The sequence below is a fragment of the Lepidochelys olivacea genome (assembly GCF_965140295.1).
Source record: "Lepidochelys olivacea isolate rLepOli2 genome assembly, chromosome: 2".
Lineage (NCBI taxonomy): Eukaryota > Metazoa > Chordata > Testudines > Cheloniidae > Lepidochelys > Lepidochelys olivacea.
The window spans coordinates 196,782,819-196,804,027 of NC_140412.1; the positions used below are offsets into that span (position 1 = coordinate 196,782,819).

The window sequence follows — 21,209 nt, forward strand, 5'->3', positions numbered from 1 at the left end:
ATGAATTTATTGTTAAGACAATGTGAAAGAAACATTCAGAGTTGTTACATAATGACTCCTCCTGCATCGCACACTTTTCCATTTCTGTTTTAACAACATCCTTGAGTATGGACAGCTCAAGGGCCTAAAACTGATACAGATGTAGCGATGTAATTAAAAGCTGATAACTAGATGAACAGAGAAGGAAAGACAGAAACATAGGAGAGATCATATAAGAATTAGTATTTATAATTTCATTGAAGCAGAAAGAATTTTACGATCACCTGTGTGGAAATGAATACACAGATGAGAGATATGATGTAGTGAGCCACTGGCATATACCATTGAGAGTACACCCATGAAGCCCGTACAGGAGTTGAAATACAGTATTGCTCTTTCCTTTGCCCCTACAAGATTCCTAGAATCCAAATATTTCTGTAAGTCATAATGAAAGCTTTCTATAAAAAAAGGCAGTTTTAAGGCTTTTTGCTGGATTACCTCATTATGAAGAGCCTTATAAAGGAATCTTGGATGCATAACGTTTTAGTCAGATCCATCAGTTACATTTATATATGATCATAGAGTGAGGGTAACAGTACCTTCAATGGAAAATGAAACTGCCAGTAAACATAAAGAAGTATAGTTTTAGCATATTACAATACAAAATGTTATTTTACATGGGAATAGAAATCAGTTCAGTTCATATCCTTCGTAAATTTACATGATCATTAGTTAACTCTGTGTGTCGAGGGGCGGGGAACGGCATTTTTGTGAGATTTTTTTTCTATGTACTTCAAAATCTTGCAGTTCATGCTCAGTACCTACTGAGGGAAAATGAAGATCAAAATCAGTAGATGTTCTGCCAGAGTAAGGACTGATTAAGAAAACTACAGGATTTGGCCCTAAGTATGCTATTTATCCATTGTGAAAGGGTGTAATGGCATGGCACCCACCACTCACAAGTGCCCCCTTTCTGGTCAGGTGTGTCTGCAGTCTTTCAGTTTATGGTGACCCCTGTTGGTGGTTTCTCAGGCAGGTTTTCACTGACTCAGCCCTCCAGCCGAGTCACTGGCTGTATTTGAAAAAGAACTAATGCCTTCTGGTGTATACAGTCTTTAACTTGTCCCGGCCCTAGTATGGGCCATACCCACAGGGCTTCATCCCTGGAGACACTGTCTTCCTGGGGCCCTCTCTGGGTTCAGTCCCAGGAGCCAGCCAGGAGCGCCTTCTTTGCTCCCCCAGTCCCTGCCAGCAGACTGATCTGTTCGTGGTCCTGCAGCTCCCTCAGACAGCCAGGAACACAGTTCTATCTCCTCCAGCTCCAGGAAGCAACTGACTTTCTCTGGCTCTGCAGCTTTTTATGTGCTCCTCCTGGGCCCTGATTGGCTGCTTCCCTGCAGCCATGCTAGGCCACTTGGAGGACTTCTCTTCTGCCTCCTCCCTGGGATGGGGTGTGGCAGGATCCCAAGGCTCCCACAGGAGGCCTCTGGACCTAGTCCATCCCATCACAAGGGATTACTGAAATGTGTCACACTGAATCTATTCCATGGCAATCTTACAATGAAGTGGAAATGCAGTTTTTCAGGGTGCTGATTAAGTGGATTTAACTGTACTGTCAGTTCACAAGTCAACACTGATCTGCTATACTATATAGCCAGGTATTCAGTGCTCAAAGTGACGAGAGGGTTACAGGATTGAGCCCCTGCACATTTTAGCAGCAGAAACAAAACACTGGACACCTCAGAAATTACATAGTTCTAGGGGAACTTGAACTAAGGGAAAAAAAGAAGATGCAAGAGACTGAAAAATCAAATCAAATGCTGAAAGAAAGAGAATGAAGCAAACAGACAATTATTATTTCAAGGGTTTGGATCATCCCTTGTGCTATATTCCTTTCTCCTTTACCATATTATCACTGTGCTCTATTCCCCTGCTCGGATTTATACTGCAATTTTACAAGGGTTCCTGTACTGTGTCCATCCCATTTGAGCACTACATGTCCTGAGTATTCCATGCTAATCAGGCAAGCAGCTCATGCGTTCTGTGCATTGTGGTAAGATGTCTCATTCTGCTGGGAAAATGTGATAAGCAGCTAGTGCTGATGAAATGTGAGAGGAGTGATCTTTCATGCTGACTTTAGTGCTGAATACCTCTTAATACTGGTAAGTGGTTAAGGCCTAGAGAACAAGAACATTTAAAAAAAAACCAAACAACCTTTCTCTATAATGCCTTATTTAATATAGCTTTATGGGTGTGTGTAGCACTTATTTCCCCAGGAATTATATTAACAATGCTTGAAAGGATGCGTTGAAACAGATGTGCTTTGGTGTTGGCTGAACAGCAGCATTCCAAGGCTGTTCCTTGTGTGGTAGAGCTCCAGAGGAGACAGATCCTGCACATATACATTCAAATAATATACAATCACCAGTCTGTACCGATTCATGCCTAAACTCCCTGTGCTATTCTGGGTAACACAAATATCAACAGTATGTATTTTAATGTAAAGCATACTTAAAGTCAGTGCTGAGTGAAAAACAGTTCAATTCAGTAGAAAAAAAATTAGGGCTGTCAAGCGATTAAAAAAGTAATCGCGATTAATTGCACCATTAAACAATAATAGAATTTATTTAAATATTTTTGGATATTTTTGACATTTTCAAATATATTGATTTCAATTACAATACAGAATACGTGTACAGTACTCACATTATATTTGTTTTTTATTACAAGTATTTGCCCAGAAAAAAATAAAATAGTATTTTTCAATTCACCTAATACAAGGACTGTAGTGCAATCTCTTTAGCATGAAATTTGAACTTACAAATGTAGAATTATGTATGTAAAAAAACTGCATTCAAAAATAGAACAATATAAAATTTTAGAGCCTGAAAGTCCACTCGTTGTTCAGCCAATCGCTCAGACATACAGGTTTGTTTACATTTGCAGGAGATAAAGCTGCCCGCTTCTTGTTTACAATGTCACCTGAAAGTGAGAACAGGTGTTCTCATGGGACCGTTGTCACTGGCGTAGCAAGAAATTTACATGCCAGACACACTGAACCATGAAGGGACCTACGAAACTTTAACTACCATTCCAGGGGACATGTGTACATGCTGATGACAGGTTCTGCTCGATAACAATCCAAAGCAGTGCGGACCAATGCTTGTTCAGATGTCACCAGCAGAAGGTTGGTTTTCTTTTTTGGTGGTTCAGGTTCTGTACTTTCTGCATCGGAGTGTTGCTCTTTTAAGACTTCTGAAAGCATGCTCCACACCTCATCCCTCTCAGATTTTGGAAGGCACTTCAGATTCTTAAACCTTGGGTCGAGTGCTGTAGCTATCTTTAGAAGTCTTACATTGGCACCTTCTTTGCATTTTGTCAAATTTGCAGTGAAAGTGTTCTTAAAATGAACAACATGTGCTGGGTCATCATCCGAGACTGCTATAACATGAAATATATGGCAGAATGTGGGTAAAACAGAGCAAAGAATGTACATTTCTCCCCCAAGTTGTTCAGTCACAAATTTAATTAACATGTTATTTTTTTAATGAGCATCTTCAGCATGGAAGCATATCCTCTGGAATGGTGGCCGAAGCATGAATGTTGGGCATTCATGAATGGGCATACAAATGATCAGCATATCTGGCAAGTAAATACCTTGCAATGCTGGCTACAGAAGTGCCATGCAAATGCCTGTTCTCACTTTCTGGTGGCACTGTAAATAAGAAGAGGGCAGCATTATCTCCTGTAAATGTAAAGAAACTTGTTTGTCTTCGCGATTGGCTGAACAAGAAGTAGGACTGAGTGGACTTGTTGGCTCTGAAGTTTTACATTGTTTTGGTTTTGAGAGCAGTTATGTAACAAAAAAAAATTATATTTGTAAGTTACACTTTCACGACAAAGATTGCACTACAGTACTTGTATGAGGTGAATTGAAAAATACTATTTCTTTTGTTTATCATTTTTACAGTGCAAATATTTGTAATAAAAAAGAATATACAATTTGATTTCAATTACAACGCAGAATACAATATATATATATATATAAATGTAGAAAAACATCCAAAATATTTAATAAATTTCAGTTGGTATTCTACTGTTTTAATAGTCGGATTAAAGTCTGATTAAAACTGCGATTAATCATGATTTATTTTTTTAATCGCGATTAATTTTTTTGTTAATCTCATGAGTTAACTGCAATTAATCGATGGTCCTAAAAAAAATTAATTGTTCTTCTCTCCACATTCAAAGTCCACTGTATTGGTTGTAAATAATTTTAGAGAGGAACCAAAACAAAGTCAGAAAGCACAAGAGGAGAAGCTCTGAGGGAAATGCTTGAAAGAAGAGTCAGTAACAATGGTTGTTCTTGTTGCAGTTTTATTCAGGTTGTCAATTTTTGAGAAAAATGAGGAAAAAAACCAATCCCGGGGTGAAGGAAGTTGAAAAGCAGAAAACCACCGAGCAAAGTAACAACGGGGAAGACATTAATACACTTACAAACACCCATATTTCATCCTTATGAATGTTCTCTATCTGACAGAACTCTCCACACAGCACTTAAGAGGTACCAGCTAAATGGTTGACAGACAGATGCGGTAAGTTATGGCTCAAAATGTTTGCTTGCCAGACAGAAAAGGTGACATTTTTTGCTGAAAATCCTTTAAGGTAAACTGACCCCGCGTCTGCTGGCATGCTGCCATTTTTCTATAACCTCTTATTACCATGGTGTATTTCTAATGGATTGGGTATGGTGCTTTTCCATTTTGCTAATGAGAAAAGCTAAAGGCCATCACTTGTTCTGATTAAGATCCCTGAGAGAAAGAATGTGATGTGTATATTACTAGGGCATATAAAGAGAAGTATGTGGCATTGGTAATCAATCAGACGAGAGGTAGACAAAAAATACTGAAATCTTATGCTGTGACTACAAAGGAATAAGATACGGAAAGACAGAAAGTGTCTTTAAAAGGTGACTTATAGGGGAATCAGTTATAATGATATTAGTATGATCAATGACTACGGCTACTATCTGGGAAAAATGTAATTACCAAAATGAAAACTTCCAAATGGCAAGCACTGATCAAGGGCAGAGGTACTGCCATATTTCTAAGAGTACTGTCAACTCTCATTCAAGCAATGCATGACAGTGTCTTCTACCAGAATTACAATGCTAAAATGGTTGATCTGTGTTTCTGTTGCTGGGAAGGGAGTAGGGTAAAAAAGGGGGTTGTAAAAATTTGCTCTGAACTTAAAAACTTGGCTAAATCTCAGCCCAAGGGCAAGTTAAAAATGTAACTGTTTTTTGTTTTTTTTTTAAAGTGAGAAAAATGATTGTGTGTGGTTCTATGGGCTTTTTTCCCCCCTTCATTTCTGTGCACTCATCAATGGTTTCAACTGAAGTAAAACAGGGTTTTGTAGACCACTGATCTGTTAATCTTAAAGGACATTCAATCAAAAATGTACCATAAGGAGCACTCCTCTATTTGCAGGGAGATAGACTGGATGGACTAATAAGGTCTCTTCCTTTACCGATAAGTAGGATCTTTTACAAATTGTAAATGGTTGAAATATTGAAGCTTGGAGACCTATATTCACTCATTTTAAAGGACTTTTCATTTAAAGCCTCAAGTTACCGTAGGATACGTGCCCCTAGTGACAAGTGAAGTCAATGGAGTCAGAGGTGCATATTCTAAGGCAGGATAATATCCTTTAAACACATCCACAATAAAACATAGCAGTAGCACACATGTAATTTACACTACATTAATTCCAATTAATACTATAAATAGTTGCTGCGTGTCAAAAAAAGCCATCTCTACAATGTCTCCTCAAATGTACACTGATGAGGTAGACATGAAAGCTGAAAAAGCCCACCTACTGCTATCATATTGATATCCAATTGTCTGTGGCTTTCATTTGAGCTTTAAATGTAAAAGATACCACACAGCCTAACACCAGTTATCAGTAAGCATTGAGGTATCTGTGCTCCACTCATGCGAGAAAGACAAACACTACACAACTGTACTTTAGCACATATGGTCAAGCAATCAGGGTGGGTCAAAACATTCTGTTCTAAAACCACAGCCTAGTTAGTGAATTGCTCTTCCCACAGGGATCTTGCAAGATCTATTCCTGGGTTTGGTTGAACTTTCCGGTTCTTTGATAAACTCTTTGGCTTTGGTGCATTAGCCACACTGACTGACTGAGAAGCTCAAACATCTTCATTTTACGCTGACAGTAATGTTGTTGCAAAATGTCCCCTTTTCTATTTTCTTTCTGTATAAAACCCACATTCAAAAACAAGATAAAGTGCAGGGAAAATATTTGCAGTTGACAAAGCCATAATTGCACTACAGCCAATCCTCCAAGAATGTGACAAACAGTGTGACAAAGTGGCCACTTTTCTACTGACAAAATGACTTTATATCAATACCTTTAAGGCCCCAGGACTTACAAGATTCAGCTTACAAAGAAGAACCTCTAATGACTTATGTATGTTATGTTGTATACCTATGCTTCTGCTGAAATAGAAATCAATAGGGTTAATGTTTAAAAGGTAGGAGACTGGCTGTTCATGGGGATGTAGGAGGGAGTGTGCACAGTTCTCTCAGTTATTACTGGCTGATTTCAGAGGTGATGAATTTTGCCCCTGGGGAAGTGTGTCAGCCAACCTGTACAGCAGTAACACCCGCTTCCAGCACTGAAGGAATTATAATTGTGCAAACTGGGACAGCAGCTGCTTAACTGTCATTCCGGCCTCAGGACTGGAAATTTTTTGCTTACGGTGAAAGATCATGAGAAAGAATGCAAGGAAAGTGAAGTGAAAAACAGAGAGCAAAAAAAAAGAGAAAAAACTACAGCAGCCAAAGAACAGTACGGCCAGTATTAGTGAGGGAAGAAAAATGTAAAAACATATGAGATTCATGATGAATTTTGATGCTGGTGTTTGAAACATTTTAATCATTTACCACAATTTAGTTCTTCTAAAAATTCTGAATTGCAGTCAGGATCCCTTGATGTTATGAGTTAAAAACAAATATTTGACAGGAAATAGATTAAATTCCAACTCCTGGTACTCTGAAGAGGTAAGAGGTCAAGTCAAATCTAACTGGAATAGGTAATTTCTACCCTTTCCTTAATGAGGGACAGCTCATCGGCTGACGTAAATTGGTAATCTCATTGGAACTGCACCAGTTCATATCAGCTGAAAATCTGGCCCTTCTCTTGAATGTCTTTTCTGTGTTATAAGAGCTGCACTAAACCACTGTGATGGTTTACAGTAGAATCTACTGTCCATGAAATATGAAACAGTCCACAATCTGCAGCTCATTCTCCTTGAGACTACCTAAGTGATGTTACGAGAGTCATTTAGTTAAATGTTTCCATAGAGCTCTGAAAAGATAAATTGTAATATGTGCTGTTACTACTGCCTACTTCAGTATATCTCCCAAAAGACTGCAGTCCCATTCTTCCCAGTATGAAGAACATACGTTATAGGCTCCCTCATGCACAGCTACTACTTTCAAACACAAATTTGAAAATTAGGAATAGAATGTTAAAGAGTATCTCCAGACAGTGTGTGCTGGTTCTGTCTGAACCAAAAGTTTCTATAACGATCCCACAGCTAGCTAAACAGAACTGACAACACACGGGGGGCTTAGAACGAAGTGTAGTTGTTGCAGTGTTGCAGTTTGCAGTGGGCATAGCTCCTTCTGCAAAGGTCTCCAAGGAATAATTATGGTCCAGAGGCCCTTTAATCCTTTAGGCCACTGCACCAAACCAGCACACACTTCTCTGGGGACACCCTTTAACACTCTAATCCTAATTTTCTAATTTTTATTTGAAAGTCGTAGCTATGCATGAGGGAGCCTATACCGTATGTTCTTCACACTGGGAAGAATGGGACTGTAATCTTTTGGGAGCTATACTGAAGTAGGCAGTAGTAACAGCACTTATCATTGCAATCGTACATTATTACTCCTTGGTATTAATATCCAATAGAATATGTAATATAATAAAATTCCTAGTTTTAAATTTAAGCTTGAATAGATGCCATGGGGCATCAGCTCATATTTTTCTCCTCAGAAACACATGAAAATGTAACACTGATTGTGAAATTTACAAGAAAATGAATGAGAGTGGATTTATAAACTTTCAAATACAACATTTTATTCCTCACCTTCTGTTGCAAGTTAATTACTTCAAAGTCTCCTATCATACATTTTTGATCTCCAGCTCCTTTAGATTTAGTTTTTAAACAAAGGCCAAGGAATCTCAAGAAGGACACTGTCCTTGCCGAGGACAGATGCGTAGTATAAAATAAAGCAAAGGAAACCCATTTGTTCAGCCAATATACTCTGAATAGAATTTATTTATTTTCTATTAATCAGTTCATCACCTACCACAACTTGCCAAGCACAGGTGAAGTTGCTGTCATTAAAATGTTAGTTTAACAGCTATGTCTTGCTCCATAACCTAATTACCACCAAACTTTATAGCTGGCTGAAAAATTGAATTAATTTTCCTGGAAAATGTTTATGATGGACAATTATGCCTGAAAGACTAAAATTGTGACACTTCTTTGCTGCCAAAAAAGCAAATTCCAGAGTCAACAACCCTCTTCTAAGAAAGCTATGTCACTCCACAGCAAGTCAGTCCTACAGACAATCAACTGGGGCATTCCTGCCAATACCAACGGTGTGGTGAGGGAATAGGGGAGAGATGGCCTTGAAGATAACGAGGTCTCTGGGCTCTGGTAAGGTAGAAAATTAACATTTTGTTGGAAGAGACAGGACAGAAAGACTGGGCAGGTAGTAGGGTGTATGCAACAAAATGCCAGGAGAGAACAGGAGCCAGTGCTCCAGCATTAAAGAAAGTTAGGATAGAACGGGATACATTACCAAACCACAGCTATCATTAAGCTTCACTGGAAAAGAGTCCAAAGGAGGGTGATGAGACCAATTCAAGGAATGAAAAGATTAGATTGTTGGGAGGAAAAGCTTCAAGAGAAACATGTCTCTCCAGCATAGGGAAATTGGAAATGGACGCTTGAGTGTATTCAGTGATTTGGATATTCAGATACCTGATTTCAGCCGGAGCTGGTTGTTAACACATGAAAGATTACAGCTGTTGTGATTAAAATGTCCCTGGCCCCTTTGCAGGTGCATGGTGAGGTGAGAGGTCAAGGACCCTTCTTCCTACCCGTCTCCTTACATACCCCATTCAGAGACCAGTGGAAAATTCAAAAGGACTGGTGCACCTTGTCCATTCCCGCTGAACACTGGGGAGATTGGAGAAGGATTATGCCTCTTGGAGGTGCAATCGTTCCCTGAACTCACCCTAGGGTGGTCCAGCTCTCATTTGTCAACATAAAACTGCCATGTTCAAAAGTTATTTACTGCGTTAGAAAAACACCACCATTCAGCAAACTCTGAAATTCACTTGATACAGCTGATCTCAAACCCCTCACTACAGTTTAATGAAATGTGCTGACTGAGCTTTGTTATAGTTAAAATTGGTTATTATGGTACTTCCAAATTGAGTCTTTTAGGACCGTGAGGATTCCACAACTACATAACAAAGACTGGTTTCAGAGTAGCAGCCGTGTTAGTCTGTATTTGCAAAAAGAAAAGGAGTACTAGTGGCACCTTAGAGACTAACCAATTTATTTGAGCATAAGCTTTCGTGAGCTACAGCTCACTTAAAGACTCAATCTCACATAATTCACAAATAATAAAATAGCATCTGAGGGCATGGAGGGTATTGCCATCAATGACTCCCTATGGCACCATAAACCACTTAAGCAAAGCTTTGACTTTTTGAGAATTTCAAGCAGAAATCCCAACATGCACAGAATACCAGCATAAGCTACCATTTAGTAAGACTGTACCCTTACTAGATAATTCAGTGGATCTAGACATAGAAAACCCATGTAATCTGACCTTGCATCCTTAATTACTTGATCCAGGACAGGATGGTACTTCCAGGTGAGTAAGACATCAGCAGTGAAGCATGCCATACAAATGTACCTCAAACATGTATTATGGTCTGGCAATTTCCCTTAGAAAAAATTTAAACATTTGACTGCCAGTATCTTGGCCACATAAAAGGGTCATCGCCGTATTGCAACGAACACCAGTGGAATTCAATGGCATATTGTTTGTGGTCCTGGCACTATGCCTGGATAGGCAACCTACGTCCAGGCTATGTCATTTTTGTAACTGATTTAAAAACATCAAAAATAGAGATGATGCAAATATAATTCCTTTTCAATTCCACCCTCAGTGCAACCTGTAGGCATTTTCCCCTTGTGGCACTGTCCCATCTTCAGGAATGTCACAGCATCAATAAGCTAGTGTTTCCATAAAGTCTTGTTGTGCCTGGAAATTAAGCTTTCCCTACGAGAAGCCACTTGGGGATACAATTCATATATTTCTGTTCAGAACACACGCATGGGCAAAAATGCTTTGCTTACTGAAATGTACATATCATCCACTGAAACAAACATCATGAATGGTTTCAGAGTAACAGCCGTGTTAGTCTGTATTCGCAAAAAGAAAAGGAGTAATTGTGGCACCTTAGAGACTAACCAATTTATTTGAGCATGAGCTTTCGTGAGCTACAGATCATGAAGTGAATTGTAAACACACTGACCCACCTAACACGCAGTGAAACAACTTAGCCCCAACCGTAGAAGGACTTTTCAGAGTTGACAGTGTGAATAGCTGCTCTTTGGTTGTGTAAACTCCAGGTGGTGAAAGAAAAACACTGTTTTGACTTATAGTTCTTGTCTCATTTTGGTATGTTGTGCTCAGAAAACATTTTTAAATGGTATATCATCTTTTGAAATTACAGCGCTTAAATGGAAAATAGAAAAAAGAAACTATCCTTCTTATTACTTAGTTTCATACTGGAGTCACATTATTTCTTTTCAACAAAGAACAGAAGTTAGAGATAAAAAGACCACCTACCCCATCTCCTTGCCAATGCCTGATAGTTCTCTGCAGTACAACTTCTAGTTTTAAATATCCCAGCTGATGGTCTTCCACCATTTCCCTTAGATGACTATTCCAAACTCTAATACATTATCATTCTCTGCAAGACAGTCAAGCTAAAATTTTCTCTATCTTAGTTTTACCTCATTATTCATAGTTATACCAATGTGTACCACACTAAATAATTCCTCTCTTTCCTTGGCGCTTACACACTTAAGATATTTACAGACTGCTATGTCCCTTTAGTTGCTACTTTTCTACATTAAAACTGTTTTTTTCATTATTGTTTATGTCACAGTGACTCAAGCAAAATTCTAAGTGGAATAGCACTGTGGTCCCTTCTATGCCTCCCTAATGGTAAGCCATACCTTGAAGGCATGAGCTAGTAGTCCTAAATGTTTCATTTAAGCAGTTCAACTCCAGAAACATCTAATGTCAAGAGAGCACAATCTGCAAAGCAGACTGGCCACTATCTCCCTTTCATTCATTCATTTTTGCTCTCGAAGGCAGAGCCCGTTCACAGATTTCAGGGCTTGTTAACATGTTCAAAGCTCAATGTTTGTGTGTGTGTAAAATGAGTGGTTACATGTAGCTATTTTTCAACCATTGTTCTTCCCCTCCCTCTTTTCTCATTGTCCTGTCCCCTTTCCCCACACCCCTTCCTTTGGTTTTCTGTTTACCTAGTCCCCTCCTAACCAAAACCCACCCCAAAATTTAAACCGAACAAACAAATTGGGACACTAACATACAGTACATGTGTAGGCCACCACATGATCACACACTGCTTGTACATTCTATCCCTTTGCCCTACCCTGTGTCTGTCCTGTCTATTTAGCCTGTAAATTCTTGGGGCAGGGACTGTCTAATACTCTGTGTTTGTACTGTGCCTAGCACAATGCGGCCCCACTCATGGTTGGCCCTGAGGCACTACTGTAATAAATATAACAACAATAACAACTTCAGAGGGTGTGGCTGAAGATCATGTATGGAAACTGGTGAACCTTTTCAGGATATGATGTATATTAGTCACTATGTGCTGTACACAATATGGTTTATGCATTTCAGTACCCACCCTATGTGTTTTAATATAAAGGAGTTTTTCTAAGAGGTATGTGCCTATTGCTAAGTGATGTACATGTTTCTGAAGAGAACGTTTTGAATTATATTCTCAATGGCCCCTCATATTTTTTATCGGTAGCACTTCTAGGAACAATAAACAGCATGACAGCAAAGATGTATAGGTGAAACTAGCCTCTGAGCACTCAAGTTCACAGACACCTGAAGCCCGTTGAACATATTTGGCTCATATAGCATCAGATTTGCAGAGTTATGAAAATAAAATGCATATCAACTTCTTACATTCTAGCCACTACTTCAATGTTTTGATTTGTATTTGCATTATCATTTCTCCATATGTCAATTTAAACTTTTTTTTATCACAATCATCTAGGGGCCAGCATCCTTCCATGAGAAGAGGCTTTAGGTCGGGCGAATCTTGCCTCCAGTAATGGCCATTAGCTGATGCATCAGAGGCAGGCAAAGAGTCCAAACAATGTACCTGTTCATCTGTGCAATGTTGCAGATGGAGGTACTGAACAAATACCTCCAGAATGTTCTGTGAATCAAAAACTGAATCCACATCATCTGTGTTTGTGCCCCTTTTATTTTCCTTTTCTCTGAATAGTTTAGCTACTGAATTTCCTGGAAGGAGTGTTTGCAGAAACAAAGCACCTTGTAGGCAAATACTATAGTGTAGAATGCTCTTAGAAAGTGAATGCTTAGCTCATAAATGCAGCAGTCACACCAGGAACTGGTTTTAAGAGTTCTGCTCAGCCAGTAAGGGAACAGAAACATATCATTCATGTGACCCATGACCAAATTTTTCAAATCTGGGTGGCTAAATGTCGGTTCCTGAACCCATGTTTAGGCATCTGAATAGAAGCAGCTTGCAGTCAATGGGAGCTTAAGGTGCTCAACACTTTTGAATTATTTACTCAGCTCTCATTTAAAAATGTCTTTGCTCGCTATCCCCAGCTGGTGATCATATTCTGAACCACAAGAAACTAAATATCCCTTTTAGGCTTTTTTACTTAGCTGTCGTGAAGCAAATTTATTCGTATCGTTGTGAATTCTATTTTTAAACACCTTGCTCACCTATTTGTCTTACTAGTATCTGGTAGCAGAAAATTCTACAGATTGATTAGCTGCTGCATCAAAAAGTTATTTTGATTTTAAATTTGGTGACTTTCAATTTCATTGACTATCCCCTTGTTTATTTCAAACTATAGAACAGACTAATAGGAGCAGCCAAGCGGCTTTCACTGTACTATTTGTTATTTTACATTACCCTTACAGATATTATCCTGTTCTTTACCTTTCCAAACAGATTCATTTCTCTTTGAAAGAGCCTGTTTCCCAAAATTGCACTATGCTGCTAATCATTTTCATTTGTCCAGGACCTAGGTTGAGAAAATGGACAAGGGTGAGCTACTTAGTACCAGCTTGAACCATACTTTAGCTTTGCTATTGGTCCAGTCTTGTACTCTCCAAGCAAACTGAAACAGACAGTCAAACAAAATAAAAGAGCTTCAAGATTAAAACCTGATTAACACCAAAATAATAAGATTGTAAAATGTTGCTCCTATAAATCATCAGGGACCACATGATGTATTATTAAAACAACAGACAAAATAATTTTTTAACAAAGCTCTGAACGTTAGTGGAATTTTGTGACATCTTAGACTATTCATGGCCAAAGTATATGCAAAGAAAATTGATGATTAAAAAAAACAAACAAACCTAACAAACCACTTATTCTATTGAGACCCTTTGGTGACATTGTAAATCATCAGTGACCATATAGTATCCAAAGGAAATAACAGATAAGAAACTTGTAACAAGCTTGTTGTTCCATTGAGAGGTTCTAGAGATATCATCAAGCTCTAGTGGGAACAGAAATAGCTAAGAAAGTAAGAGATAAGAAATGATGTACTAGAATAACACGCCTGTTATTCCATTGAGGGATTTCTGGTGACATTATAAACCATGAAAGCAGAGTTAGGATGGTTTGCAATATCAACAGCCCTGAGATAAACTAACAATTTTTATACGCAACTGATTATTTTATAGATAGGTATCCACAACAATTAAACAAATGTACAGTTTACAAAGAAGAATAAAGAGCTGGTGCTGCAAGTTGCCACTTATTTTCTTTTAAATAAGCAAGCAAAAGCTAAAACGGCCCAGCTGAGTGTGTGAAGAACAATTAAAAAGTATAGCTGAGCTAGCAGTTTCAGTCTAAAATCTGGCTTCCATTCACTCTCCCACTGGCATGGCCCCAAAAAGTTTAAAACGAAATAGGGCTATACTGAAGCAATTTCAAAACGGAAAACAAAATGGTCAGAAAAGCACATCTGCCAATGAGGGTTGAGAGATGGCTGCCTCAGGATGTAGGATGTAAATGGAACCAAAGCGTCACTTTAAATACATGTAGAAAATAATAGCAACAAGGTATGGACCATAAAACCTCCTTCAGGAATGAGCTATAGAGGGGACATATATGGCAAATATTAGTTTCCATTCAAATGGCAGATGTGTCATTGGCAATGTAAAAGGAGCCCAGCAGTAAGGACTGAAAGCTGTGATCAGGCTGTGCAGTTTTATTTTTCTAAAAGGTTTTTATATTGTTTCCACTCAAGCTATCAATCACGACTTTTATTAAAGTACAGAACAGACGTCAGATCAATGGCTGTGTTAGACACATTTTGAGTGACAGGATGATGATGGAACAATTCCAGCGTCCATATATTATGAAATACACACATGCTATTCTTTCAGTGTTTCCATACAGAGCAGACCCTACTCCCTATGTTATTTCAGTAATGTATCATTTGAAAGGAAGAGCTAATTGTGGATAAATATTATATAAGGAAAATGAGACTTGCTAGAATATATGCCAAGGTTATAATAAACTGGTAAAGGAGAGGAACATTCAGGGTGAAACCGGCTCTCTGTCCTTAGGTTAAGCCTTTGGGCCTTCCTTTTTAATATAACGGCAGGAGCTGAGGAGGGATTGTCAGCCTTAATCAGCATCTTTAGGGTTTTCTCAGTTTTGTCACAATTGTGACATTATTTAGGCTCAGGTTTCCTTTCCTTGCATAGTCAGCAGACCTATGCAACTGTTTCCTGCTATTTTTGAGTGAAGAGGTATGTACAAAAATATATATAAATAAGGCTGAATTGTGCCCTCTGGGATATTCTCTGCTCAAATCCTGATGCCAGGCAGACATGTGCAGGTGATCCAGGCAGCACAATTACCATCAAATTTGTCACTATTGTCAACTGTATTTTCAATGAGTATTGAGGTTCTATGTGGATAAAGCACAGAGCATGGCGGGGGAGGCGACAGGGGTGAAATTGACACCCGCAACTCAAGGTCATGGTGTAAAGCTGCTGTGGAGCCCTCCTCAATAGTCTCTTCCCCCCAAACTATACCTGCCTCTGGGCTGGAGTATTTGCTCTAGCTCTGTGCTTTCCATGGGAGGGGTCTTGGGGCCAGTGGATCTGAGTAAACAGAGATTTACAGTCACACTCCTGGCCCACCACCCCATGGCCTTACATGCAATACCTCTTGTTACAGGAGTATTCTGAAAAAGAGAGATATCTAAATATATGTAAATAGTTGATCACTAATACATAAGGTGCTAGTGGATGGCGCTCAAGAATATGGGGTATCTTTCCTGGGTTTTTAAGACCAATAAAACTTCTTCTTGTTGTTCACTGCTTATGGCTTCTTGTACTCATCAGTTTACATGCAGCTCTTTATGCTACTTGGACTCAGTGACAAGATATTTTCCACAATATATACGGGATGCTAGTCACTTCAGGGTTGTTGTTCTCCCAGCAGACATCAGGCCAGCCCTTACATGGAGCTCAATCAATCCAGAGAGCCTTATACTGGCCCTCTGCACTATGCATGAATTTTCCCCATAGTGTGGATTTGGCTGCAGAAGGGGTTGCAACCCTGCATTTTGGAAATGCACAGTCCTTAGTGAACCAATGGCTTGGTTCATGTTTGTAGCCAGGTTTAGAGCCAATTCATCACTCGGGCATACCCTGAATGGCTGTTTTGCTTGAAACATATTTTATGCTGATTTAACAAAATGGTTTGTCTAAGGAAGTAAATGTATAAAAGACTTTTAATAGAAATTCTTTGCATATTGGAAGCTCTTAGATTAAATTGGGACAGATTGCTGCTGACATGAAGCAGAATTGTTTATGACTTTTTGACTAGTTTGTTGAAAACAAGCTGGTTGAAAGATATCTAGTCACTGTAGCACCCTGTTGCAAACTTTTAAAGGACAAATTTGAAAATATGAGCACAACAGAAATTTTTAATTCACTTTTTAGATTGATCATAAAATGTGGTTCAGTTCCAACAATCAGAGTAGCATTCTTTTTTCTAACATGGCTGGAGTCGCTGTGGTTCATGCCCTGGGATTCATGAACACTGGTCTAAATAAACTAAAGAAACTTCTCAAGAATCTGAGCACTCCTCTTTCTCTTCAGAATGCTGGAATATTGCTGTCAATTAATATCGCACATTCTACAGGCAAAGGTATCATCACAGAAAGACTATCTTAAAAGGATATAAAACAGAGGTGGGCAAACTATGGCCCGTGGGCCACATCCGGCCCACGGGACCGTCCTGCCCGGCCCTAGAGCTCCCAGCCGGGGAGGCTAGCTCCCGGCCCCTCCCCTGTTGTCCCCTTGCCCCGCAGCCTCAGCTCGTTGTGCTGCCAGTGGTCTGGGCAGCGGGGCTGCGAGCTCCTGCCAGGCAGCGTGGCGGTGTAGCTGGCTCCGGCTGGGCAATACAGCTGCCAGTCCTGGTGCTCTGAGCAGCATGGTAAGGGGGTGGGGAGCAGGGGGGGTTGGATAAGGGGCAGAGGGTCCCGGGGGGCAGTTGGGCACAGGGGGCAGTTGGATAGGTGTAGGAGTCCTGGGGGGCCTGTCAGGGGGGCGGGAAGTGGGATGGGGAGGATAGGGGGTGGGTGCGAGGCTGTTTGGGGAGGCACAGCCTTCCCCACCTGGCCCGCCATCGGAACCCTGATGTGGCCCTCAGGCCAAAAAGTTTGCCCACCCCGAGATAAAATGACCCATACAATGTAATATGTAATATACGGCACATATAATACATCTGGTCATGCCAACTGAACCAATTACTAAATAGCAACCAAGAGGACACTAGCAGCGGTTTGATGTTAGCATAGATCATTAGTTGGGAATTTCCTGGTTTTACATGAAGACTGTTAGAGGAAAATTTTCTAAGTCATCTAAAGGGTTTACATCTGCACATTTCTCTCTGATGTCAATGAGACACAAAGGGCAAAATTCCCAAGAGCTGCTTCAACATACCCTTACTGCACTTTTAAAATGCATGTTTAATTCACTCAATAAAATGGATCTGTCATCAACGAATTCCAAAGAAAACTAAAATGCACCTGTAAAAAGAAAAGGAGTACTTGTGGCACCTTAGAGACGAACTGATTTATTTGAGCATAAGCTTTCGTGAGCTACAGCTCACTTCACGAAAGCTTATGCTCAAATAAATCGGTTCGTCTCTAAGGTGCCACAAGTCCTCCTTTTCTTTTTGCGGATACAGACTAACACGGCTGCTACTCTGAAACCTGTTAAAATGCACCTTCCTTGCCAGGGAGCTATCTGACTGTCCAATCAAGGCTCCAATCTCACATACAGATATTCCTACTATCCACAGTACCCTCCCTTAGGTTCATGTGTCCAAGGAAAATAAGAAGAATAGTGAGAAAAGCACTGAGATCATATTTCTATTTGTTTGTTGATTGGCTGAAACGTATAAAATAGATGGCAAAGATTGAAGAACCAGCATATTCAGGCATTCTGAGAGATGAATAAAGTCTGATATAGCAACAAAAATGGGGAAAAAACTGTTGAGGTTGGAATTAACTTGAATGAGATCTGGAAGGAAAGATGACACAATAAAGTATGTAAAGTAACAGTATAAGGAAGAAAGAAATATGCCATATGCCAAAGAAATGGCTGCAAGACTCATAGAAGGAACTACTGTGCCATGTTAAAGATGGTTAAATTTTTCCTTTAGTTAAAAAAACCTTGTAGTGCCATGAGTGAAATATAAGGGAAAATTCATATAAAGGGTATACTAGATCTTCTAAGTAACTGTTAAAAATTAATAAGCTACGAAAAAAAGGATCTATGGATATAAAATAAAATAAAAATGAATGAACTATTGGAAACTCAAGTGAGCAGAAATGACCTTGAGAACTCAGAAATTAATAAAACATTTTGTAAAATAGAAACAATGTAGCATATTCTCTCAGCTTACCGTTCCTGTTGTGCCCAAGGACAGGTGATTCATCTGTTGGGTCAGAGGGCCCATCATGCTTGCTGGCTGCATTGACATAGTGTGGTCCATTGTTGGCGTTATCACAGCACCCTGCAAATACACATGATTTCCACCTCAACATTTATTTTTTTAAAAAGTCATCAGTGTTCTTTAAATGAATGAATTTGGCTAATGCTTAATATTAATCTGAAGAGAGACTAAGCTATCTGTCATGTGAAATATATGTTGTTCCTATTGACAACCAAGACACACACATATATGACTAGTGAGGGTATATTATGCCAGTTCCAATTAAATGCCATTTTTGTTTTCACTGCTTCTAACAAAAACATACGGTCTGTCTATGGTGAATGCTACTGTACATGGCAAAATGCCTGTCATTTACATTTTCCATATCCTATATGGAACAATCTTACTCAGAGACACCACACATATGTCCCCAATTTTCCCTGGCTTTTAAAACCTTCAGTCTCTGATATATTCAACCTATAATGGTAAATAACTTGGATTTTTCAATTTCTCTTAAGAGACATTTGTGACATTTTCCAGGTGATTAAGCAAGACTAGTTGTTGACAACCATTATGAGAGCAACATCTATTTTAAAAAATACACGTACATAGGTTTTAAATGCATTGCCCTTATTGTATGGTACCAAAGAGGTTGATAATAAACAGGACACTAGGTAAGGCAAGAACAAGACCCTAAACAAGAGAGAGAGAGAATGCCAAACACAGAACTGTTAGGGAAAGCTGCTCTGTAACTTTCATCAGCAATCAAAGATCCTCTCGGTGCACTCGTGGCTTTGTCCAAGGCTGCACATAGCTCCCTCCGGAGCTCCCAAATGCAAAATTCTACTCCCTGTGTGGGCTAGACTAGGTGTCTGAAGAATGGAGCGAGTTGCTCCTTTTTTCTCTGCCAAAGTCTGAACATATTCCATTCCTTGTGCTCCTTAGTAAGGAATGGTCAAGGCACACAAACTTGGTAGACCACAACATGGGCTATAAAGATAATTAAGCAAGGGTAAATAACTTCAGATGTTTCCATCTCTCTCTCAATATGAATTCCACAGTACACTCTGTGTCTGTGAATACATTGTAAAAATGTATACAGACACACTATTAAAGCCAGTAAAAAATGGGGAATTTTTTGTGACATTTATATGAAAGGTTTGTCTGCTTTCTTCATCAAGATATTTCAAAGTCTGAATATTTTTGACCCAAATCTATACAGGGGAATTCAGCATTAAGGATAAAAAAACGCAAATTCCTAAAAGCCATTGCATTGGTTCTCAAGTGACTGCCTCACATTTATTTTGCACGGTTGGAAATCGTTTCCAAGGATGAGACTGGAGGTGAGGTTTACCATATTTTCAGCTGCACATAAGAAATAAAACAATTAGGGGGAATGCCAATCAACTTGTTCTGGCCTTACCAACATTTTTCTTTTATGCTTATGTCTGATTTGAGAATCTCACTGATTCCTGGACAAGTTTGTATTAATCACTGAGAAACAATGATCAAAAGGGGACTGGCTCAATTGATAGGTCCCTTTTTTAAGATAGTACAGTATGTGGATACACACACACACACACACGCTTTATGTTACATACCAGACTACATTCATTTGCATTCATGTAAGTCGCTAGAGAAATGCAGCAAAGGACTCTATAAGAAATATAAAATCTCCAAAGAATAGTTGTGATATTCCAGTATGAATTCTTGTAAATATCAATGGGCTTATTACTGTGCATGTTCCAAATCCTTCTTGTTTGTGCCAATTTTTGCTTCTTATTTTTGGCTGCTGCATTTAGTATTTGCTTAGATGAAACTACAATAGAGGAATTCATTCAAATTAACTGCAATGGTGCCACTATTCACCTTGGTTGGAACAACTCTCTTAAAATTAGTGTTTCTACAAATCTTCATCACAGATATTTTCTTCATCAGATCTTGATCTCCTCCTCCTCCTCACACATAAAATGATACTCTTTTCCTTCACCCTATTCTATCTATAGCCCTAATTGTAACCCATTTTCTTATTATCCTTTCTACTAACAAATGTCAGCGAATCCACCCTTAGTAAACCTTTTGGGTGTAAGATAAGCCCATTCAACAGTTAATATGAGAGTCAAAGCAAGAGTCTGCAGTAGCACCTTGCTCCAGGAAACTGCATTTTGGCCAGGTGTTCAGCTTCACGTAGCCTGGGATTCCAGGCCTGCTCCTGAACTTGAGATCTTGGAACATGTGTCCCTGAATCTCAAGTACGTTATTGGGTGACAGTAAGAATTCATGAAAATATGCAGTTATAGTCAGAACCCAGAATCAGGCAATTTTTTGTGTGTCGAAACACTAAAGCTTAAACTGAGTTTAACAGGAAAAAAAAAAAAGATCCCAGGCATCTCTGCAAGCAGTTTTCTCCTTTGCCCCGGAGACGGTCTATTTCCTCAGAGACATCAGTGATGGATGATTTGAGCTCCGGACTACGATAGGACATGCAAAAATGCACATATGCATTCCCAGAGCATATGGGTGGGGCTGATCAATTAAAGCCCTTTCTGGGACACCGAAAGAACTGACTCCCAACAGTAGTAGCAGTGGCAATTAATTTGGGGGCTCCCAAGGACAGTAAAAGCCTAGCTCACCTTTCTGATATTTCTGTTGCAAAAGGCATGGTTGGAGGAACTGGGTTTGGTTACAGATGTGGCAGTCTGATGGCTACTTCAATGTATAAATTCAGAAGCCTGGCAATCAAGGATGGACAGCAGCAAGGAAAGTTTTGTGATTTAGTATTGTAAATACAAGTGCCAGACATGCAGTGGAAAAGTTAAGGAGAA

General features: G+C 39.3%; 1 protein-coding gene across 2 annotated transcripts in view; it reads right to left on the minus strand.

The window, feature by feature from the left end:
- RBMS3 (RNA binding motif single stranded interacting protein 3) overlaps positions 1 to 21,209 on the minus strand; it is a gene marked incomplete at its 3' end in the record, with an annotated part of 551,834 nt that overhangs the window by 14,881 nt on the left and 515,744 nt on the right. For both annotated transcript variants that reach the window (XM_084619481.1, XM_084619480.1), the window contains exon 12: positions 18,355 to 18,465. In XM_084619481.1, the coding sequence (XP_084475607.1) occupies positions 18,355 to 18,465 (111 nt within the window). The remainder of the gene's footprint in view (positions 1 to 18,354; positions 18,466 to 21,209) is intronic.